Source organism: Echinococcus granulosus (genome assembly GCF_000524195.1).
Source record: "Echinococcus granulosus chromosome Unknown EG_S00018, whole genome shotgun sequence".
In the NCBI taxonomy this organism is placed as follows: Eukaryota; Metazoa; Platyhelminthes; class Cestoda; order Cyclophyllidea; family Taeniidae; genus Echinococcus; species Echinococcus granulosus.
This window is the reverse complement of record NW_020170398.1, coordinates 471,428-479,526: the sequence shown is the minus strand read 5'-3', so window position 1 is coordinate 479,526 and position 8,099 is coordinate 471,428. Positions and strand designations below refer to the sequence as shown.

The following is an 8,099-nucleotide window of genomic DNA, read 5'->3' as shown; positions in this document are numbered from 1 at the left end:
CCTGTGGCATATGTGCTTCTTCTGTCCCGCTAAGGTTTATTACCCAGCAGTGAAAATCGGGATGGATGTCCTTTAAGATTGGGTTCGCCTTCCACCACTACTAATGTGGGGTTCCAAGCCTTCTCTGAAGATGAAAGAAGGTATAATACTTGCGCAGAATATGAATGTTCGACCTACAGAAGTTAATAGGGTTGCTGGCATGTCCCGAAGGCCAGCCTACCCGATGAGGTACAATGGCCAAGACAAAGTGGTCCTTTACTAATGCCGATCGTTAAACAACCAAATAATTACATAACAGTAACATTTACTGAGGGTTATCGACAAAGATAATGAGTGAGCATAGACTGAAACAAGTTCCCGCTTTATTAGTAAAGCACGATTATAATAATGGGAATCGTATTTTCCACGTTTTAAGACTATTTATTTATTCATTTTGTAGTGTTTTATTCATTGACAAGACATTGAAGTTTACTTAGGCTTGGCATTTAGAAAGTACAGTGCATTAAAATTATCAAACCGTAAGTTCAGAGATAATCAGGAGTAGAAACGCAACGATGAGGCAAAGTACATCTAGCAATGAACATCCGAAAATTTTTAAAGGAAACCAATCATTCACCGCATGTTACATTGGCCCGGATTCCCTCTAACCCCATCAGACGCACATTACCTACTTGGCTAAATGGGTTTAAGGCTTAATTTTACTGATTCATTGCCAGTGTTACATAATTGGCACACCACGGACACCACCAAAGCAACAGTGAGAGGAAATTGTTTAGAGAATGAATCAAGCATCAACCACCGCATAAAGGTACCGGTCTCCCATCGGCCATCTGCGAAACAAGATGGAGTACGACCACTCTACTCATTCCTCTTTGACTACAACAATAAAACTGTAGAACTTCAACGGAATGAAAAAATCAAGACGAGTAGCCCACAGACTGACACATTTAGATGGTAAGTTTCAAACTCCAGCATATGAAGTTTAGTGTTAATTTTTTGAGGTACGAATACAACTACCAATTATTCCGTAAACAGCACCACTCCTGTCATGTTGGGCGAACACAGTGATAAAATAATCGGAACATGATCCTTTATTAGTGCAAAGATCGATGTAAATGGCCACAATGGTGATATGGACAAATTAAAAAATAAGGCGATTCGAAAGACAAAGATAACGACCTCAGTTAATCAATCTCTAGAACTCCGCTAGACAGCGCTCCAGTTCCATAGTTTTCTCAAACTGGGGCTGTACACTTGCCGTTGACACGCTGTGTTCGCAGCAGAGACCCGCCAACTCGAGACAGAATTCGTTGAAGACAATGTAGGCGAAAATGACATTACGTATGTCCACAGATGAAAACTGCGAGTATGCGAAAGGCAGTGAGTCCGAAGTGTGTGAAACTGAACAAGGAGGCGTCGGCGAGTCAAGAATGAAGAGATGGGAGAGCCGATCGATGGAGGAGCGACGCAGACGCTGGCGTTGGGACAGGGGCTCAGTGCCTCCCCAGAATGGAAGTACTACAGGCTCGAGAACTGCGGTTCGAGGCGTTGCGCTGGCCGATCGATGAGAAGGGAGAGGCAGCCGAGTAGGTGCGGATGGATGATCCGTTTGCGGGCGAACTGATGAGCTTCGACTGCGCTCTGAAGTGGAAACTACCGGAACATGCAGAATAAAATTATGGCCACCAAATTATGACAATTAAATTTCTGTAAATTTTTTGTTGTTTGCCTGGCATTTCAAATTGAGTCCGCAAGGATGAAACCATTGAACAAGAAGAATACGTAACGCATCAAGTAGTTTTTAAATCCGCTTACTAAAAACCAGTCCACCGTCACAAAAGTTACACATATTGCCGTAGAAATGACTTTTCTTGTACCTCACAGTTATTGCCGTGAAACTGCATTACTTTTATTTTGTTCGACGAAGCCAAAAAGTTGACTTCACTGTCAATATGTCAAGGGCACTTCGGAATCATAGAAACTAGGAAATAGAGGTTACCCCCGGATGGTAATAATGTGGTCGCCGCAAGGAGGTCGTCATCAGTGGCGCAGTAAGGCCTGGTAGCAACAACGATCGCAGAGGGTAGAGTCGCTTCCGGATTTCGTTGACTCCGACCATGCAGAAAGCACATGGCCTGTTCAACTAAGGCGCACCAGTTGGGTATCTTGGCCAAATGCTGTTCTATCTCTCGCCTTAGATCGACAAGGACCTGAAGGCGAATAGCCAAGAGAAGGTAGAAACAATGGATAGAAAACTGGCGGTAAATTGTGCCTGCTTTCACGTACCTCGTAAAGTGTCTGTGTTAGTTTACCTAGACTAACATCTGCGCACTTCAATAGAATGTCAGCCAGTGGGAATTGGTGAAAACTTGCGAGAATCAGGACAACATCTGTTAGGATCAGATTTAAGTAGAGACTATTCTTATGCATGCTCCCTATTAGACTAAGCACACAGTTGAGGAAGGGGCCTGAAAAAAGAAAGTAGAAAATGAATTCCTGCATACAAAAAAATTATGAATTCACAAAGGGCAATGAAATTTGGCTAACCAAGCCCACACGACGAATGGTGACACGATGAACACTCCTCGAAGGTGGGTCGATATGGCAGTTCAGGGAGCTCATTACCATACAGGCTCTCGAAATCATAATCAGCTTCCAGATTACTGACTGGAGCTAATGATTCGTACTTAGGCGAAGGTTGTGGAACGATAACAACGGGAATGGCGTGTTTCCCGAGATAATAATCAAGGAAATCAAAGGTGAATTGACCGACCGAGGGATAGGGAATAGTAGCCCCAATGTCGTCATCACTTTCCACAGGAAACCCATCCTCCAACAACCTAGTAAACAGGGTGACAGCGTCACATGTCGATGTGCCATCAATATCGGCAACGAATTGGCGAATGACATCAAGGGAGGATTTCTCTTGTTCATTAGACTCCAAGTCCACAGGTGATTCCACCTGTTTCAAATCAATAGGAGAACGCAGTATTACTGATTTTTTATTTTCCCGCTCCAACTCCTCATCGGAGTCATCGCAATAGCTCAATTGGTAGATATTAGATTCCGACTTATACCGATCGATGAGGGAGAGCTCCTGCAGTCGCGAGTCCGATTCTATGCGCAGACTTGAGGCCATGAGGGTGTGCAATGGGGTGCTGTGAAAGCGTACAGCGGGGGGATCAGTGCTAGAGGTGGTAGGGACGAGAGAGGGGACCGGTGATTGGTACTCAGCCGACCACACGCCTGTGCTACGTGTCCGTGAATCGATGAGCTGATGGGAGATGAGAAGGTATGCCGCGAATCGATTTGACGGAACACACTTGATTGTACCAGATTCATTTCTGAAATCAAAGGTCATGCAATTAGAGAATAGTTCTTGGTAAACCCTTTCTGCCGCTTTGAGTTATTGCCATGACTCATTACTTACGGTTATTTAAGAAATTCACATTTGATATTAAACTAATAGGTAGGGGACGTAGAATATTCAATCTCCAGAAGGTTCAAAATTATGCATCCAAGGTGTCGATAAAGTTTGGAAGAATCAGTAAGGGAAGGTTCGCAAATGACACTTCTATTGCTCGTCCAAAAGGCATGCCAGTTATAGTGGACGGTTAGCAAACCTACAGTATTTATTTCAACTCAAAAACAATAAATAAACTGTGAAAGGAGAAAAAAGGCCATCATACAAACTTACAGACTGGATGAGCCCTTTGAGTCATTTAAACTTGTACACCAAAAGGATAATTTCAAAAAGCGCTCCGATGAGGTCAACCACAATAAATTATCCGAATTCGAGAAATGGAAGGCATCTCGCCTTTTCCCATCAACAGGACACTCGCGCCCAATGTCTAACTTTTTGAGGTACCTGAGTGGTGAGAAATGAAGTGAGGACTAAGAAGTGGACAGTATAGTCTCCTTTCTACAATGGAACTTACTGGAACACCAACAAAAACATGATATCCTCGCAGTTGAGATTAAGAATTGTCCGGAAGAGAGAGAGAGTGACCATCTCAAGCTTAAAAAAGACATAAATAAGTTGAAGACCAGCGGTGTGTTTCAGGGAAATATGCGGCACGGATGAATTATGTCCCCACAGTGGCGGGTGTACAGGGAATCAGTGAAATATCAAGTGGCCGAGAAATTTCAAGCGGCTTTTGAGACAGCTGAAATGACTCATTATACCCTGAAGAGAGCTGCACAATTCCTATTACCGTTTGAATGCATACTTGTAAAGCATAGAGATGCCTCCGCCTATCGGCAAGGTCTCATTTACTGCCGTTGGAATTTGTAATTCGAGTTTGGTCTACGAAATGAATTTACTTCGGCTCCAATGCTAAGAAACGGGCTTCTTGTAAAATTTAGTGGAAGTGCAGTGTGCAGTCACAGAACGCACCACTCAGCGAGCAATACTAGAAGAAAAAGTGACTCCCATAATAAATCATGCAAAGACGATTGTAACACGTTCAGAAAGACCCTCTATCCCTGGCTAGAGCATTAAATTACGCATTACTGTTCATTAACATGTGTAAAGTAAGTAGATTCCATTTACACGTACTAACGGATTACATTAAGCCTGAACGTCAGTCAAATCGTCGCCAGCCCATTCAGATACATCACAAAAAGGGCCGGGCAATATACATTGTTTGATAGCTGTCTGGCGTGAGAATAAATGGCCAAGTATTCCAAAGTTCGTCGAGCAAAGGAAAATATCATTGGCTACTCACAAACGATCAACTCAATATAAGACCTACACTCCTAAGGCAAGCAACACTTTAAGCATGCCGTTGTAGGCTACATTGCGTGTGGCAGACTACGGAAGCAAATATTTACCATGAATTTATTTAAAAACACTCAAAACTAGTTAATCGGTCGAGAGAAAGACCTATTCACATTCGTAGAAGACAACACAGCCTACCACAAAAAAGATTAGCACTTTATAATGGAAAGGAATATTCCACCTCATTGTCCATCATTCCATCATATATATCTCCATGGTATTATTACCTTTTCCTGTCATTTTAAAATATCCTGATAGCTAGGAAATAGAAGATAATTAGAGACTAGGCTTTTGCTTCGAAATGACAAAAAAAGTTTCAAAAAAATTGAACTTGCGAATCTGTAATGATGTGTGGGATGCAAAACCACACGAACGAAGGTGTACATCTTAAATGAATAAAAAAAAAAAAACAAGAAAAAAGGGGGATAGACCATGCGCAAAATTTAAAGAGGAGGGCCCGAACTATTTAAATCAACCATAACAACGGGACGTAATCAAACGCATGCAGAGGTATTGGCACAACCATACTCAAAGAAACTTAAAAATTCCATGCGATTACGATTTTGTCAAGTGATTACGCAACCCACACAATACAGGTCAGAACGAGAGTTCATATGCAGCAGGGAGGAGCGCAAACAAGCAGGCGTAGATAGCAAAGTGAGGAGACTTACTTGATAGGATTCCTCACCAGGACTCTAGAAACACAATCAGATTCAGAAACGCAACGCTTACAAAAACCTATTGCTACTAGAACCTATAAGAGAATAAAGAACTTTGGAGCCAGCAGTGACTAGTGTATTCAAAAGTTTCAAAGCACTCTAGAAAATGCACAAATTATAATTAACAAAGGAATTAATGTCCTGAAGGGTTCATAGCATACACACACGACTCACTGCTGAATCGGCGGCTAGACGGGTGATGAGAGAAGAGAGGACGGATCCATTTTCAGCGGTTGAGGCGACGATAAATCGCAGAAAAAGACCAATCAGAGCGGGTTCTGTCAATCGGCAAAGAAACAATTCCAAATAGGCCTCCGCGGCAATCACTTCATCTATCGCTTTCTGGCAACAGGAGTAAAGAGCACCAAATAAGAAATCTGATTATAAAAGCTTATGTAAGGCAGAGAACTATGATGCAGTTGCCAACATCAGTTGAGGCCATGAGTCTTGAGATCTGGAAGGCAATGATAGCATACCTGATTCAGCGCAGACCTCAGAACAGACATTAGGAAGCCGGAGTAGATATAGTATAATAGGTATTGGCGAACAGATTGATGAGAAATCTAAGAGAAGGCAGAGCTTGGTTGACTTGACGATAACGGTTAGAAATATGCTAGACATATACACGTAAGATAGTGATACACCAGAAAAAAGTAACAAGAAATCATTGACCATGATTCCTAAAAGCAAGACACACGCGAACGGCTAAATTGCAGAAATCAAGAGTTTGGAGAAAGCGAACGAGAGGTTCACAGGTGGACCACTCAGACCGAGAGATTCGATGCCAACCAGCACTTCGCACGTGAAGGGTTTCGGGGGATTGTCGGACCTGCCCACTTGCCGAGTAGCCATCGATACCATCGGGCACGATACGCTTGGGAAGACAGGAGTAGTACCCACTCAAGCCAGTTGCCAGGACCTAAAGTAAACTGGAGGTGAGGCAAAGGTATTGGAATGGAAGCTAAATGCGCGCCCCAATAATAGAAAAAAGACGTCAGCTTTAGGATGATATTATGACACTTGGCGCTAAAAAAGAAATGGGGGGGGGGGGGGGTTAAATGATTACAACATTGCTAAGATTTACGACGGATAAAGGCTATTCGTAAACGGCAGTGGCATTAGCAAAGCTCATTTTTACCAATCCGGCCATGTACGTGCTTGTCAAATAGATCAGTAGAAAATAATACGAAAAACGTGGTTGTCCGCTACAATCCCATCTGATAAACCTTGGAAAGAGAAAATGCTGTTCTAAACAGGCATAAAGATACTAATAGGGTGCTGATTAATAATTGCAATATTATTCAGATAGAACCTTACTAGTTGATAATCCAGACAGAAATTCTTAAAAGCAAGCAGTTGACCATCGAGAGACGAACCAGGGAGGAAATCATGCGTTAAAATAAGTATGCAAACGACTGCGAATGTATGTAATGGGCTTACGGGACAGATATCTGACGTTGACGTGAGGTAATTTGCTACCTCGGCGTCACGATCCGAAAGAGCAAGAATGAGAAGAAGGGCGTCTCGCGCGTTATTTCCTGGAATTCCTTGCAAATGAAGCAGTGGAACGAGTTGGGAGAAAATAAAGTATTCGTTACGCGCTACATCGTGCGACACCTAGATGGGGAAATTAATCAAAAAAGTAGATAAACTTTTAAGTAGGCTACGGGAAGGGGGAACTGATCAAACGACAAATGGAAAGTTTTCGAAACTTATATTAATAAAAGACTGTTTACCAAATCATTTAAAAATAATAAATAAAGAAAGCGGGGGAAAAGGTATGCCCGGACCTATAGGGCAAGGAATTACCTGCTTGGAGAATTCCAAGAGAACGGGATCTCTGCATAAGAGCACAGATAAGGTATAAAGTAGGCGACTCAAATTTTCTGACACATACTCAGGAAACTCACGACACAAATCAATAAGCTTTAAAAGGGGTTGGAAGATGGCAATAGAGAAGAGGAGATTTTGTTTCGCCTGGCTGATTAGAAGGTCAAAATTGCATAGCAAGTTTTGGAGAACGAAGTACTTTAGACTAATTGGATAGAATTCTTCTGTAGAACCCCATGAGACGAGTTTTGCCAAGAATTTGGAGTCTATGAGTTTGGAGGCCAGTGGCCCAAGTGGAAAAGAATCGCAAATGATGCCACCTATTTTAAGAAAAAGGCCAAAAATATGAAGTGTGAAGGGGACAGCTAAAAAAACTATAAAGCTCAACTGCAATTACATGCGTTTGCTGAGAATTGATGACATATATTGACGAAAGACATACATATGTTCATAGGGATCATTTAACCTCCTTAGTCAAGTAGAGGTGACATCACTATACATACCCACCAACACAAACAAAAAATGAGCAAAATTGCTAAGACGAAGGATGGAGTAGTCTTCGTCGCGTAAAAGGACTTGTGGAGGGCAAAGCTATACCTACCACAGGAACTAGTCTTATCTGGAGGGGGTTTTTCATCCACAACGAGATTGAACAAGGTCCGAATGATCTCGAAAATGTCGCTTACATTCTTCTTGTCACGTTTTCTTGGCCTAAAGAGAACCACGCACGAGTCTAAACAGATTTCAAGGGAGGAGACAGCGTCCACCAT

The 8,099-nt window shown here is 42.4% G+C and overlaps 1 protein-coding gene across 1 annotated transcript; it reads right to left on the bottom strand. All coding sequences in view use genetic code 11, as the record gives it.

Moving 5' to 3' along the window:
- Window positions 1-1,195: 1,195 nt before the first annotated feature.
- On the bottom strand, window positions 1,196-8,099 carry EGR_03459 (FTS and Hook-interacting protein; the record flags this gene model as incomplete). Its single annotated transcript, XM_024492708.1, is given in 13 exon segments — window positions 1,196-1,653; window positions 2,000-2,210; window positions 2,287-2,468; window positions 2,548-3,344; window positions 3,698-3,868; window positions 3,939-4,018; window positions 5,674-5,841; window positions 5,976-6,062; window positions 6,197-6,418; window positions 6,817-7,116; window positions 7,309-7,649; window positions 7,931-8,040; window positions 8,059-8,099. 13 exon segments carry the CDS (start codon window positions 8,097-8,099, stop codon window positions 1,196-1,198), a joined length of 3,168 nt encoding a protein of 1,055 aa, XP_024352841.1.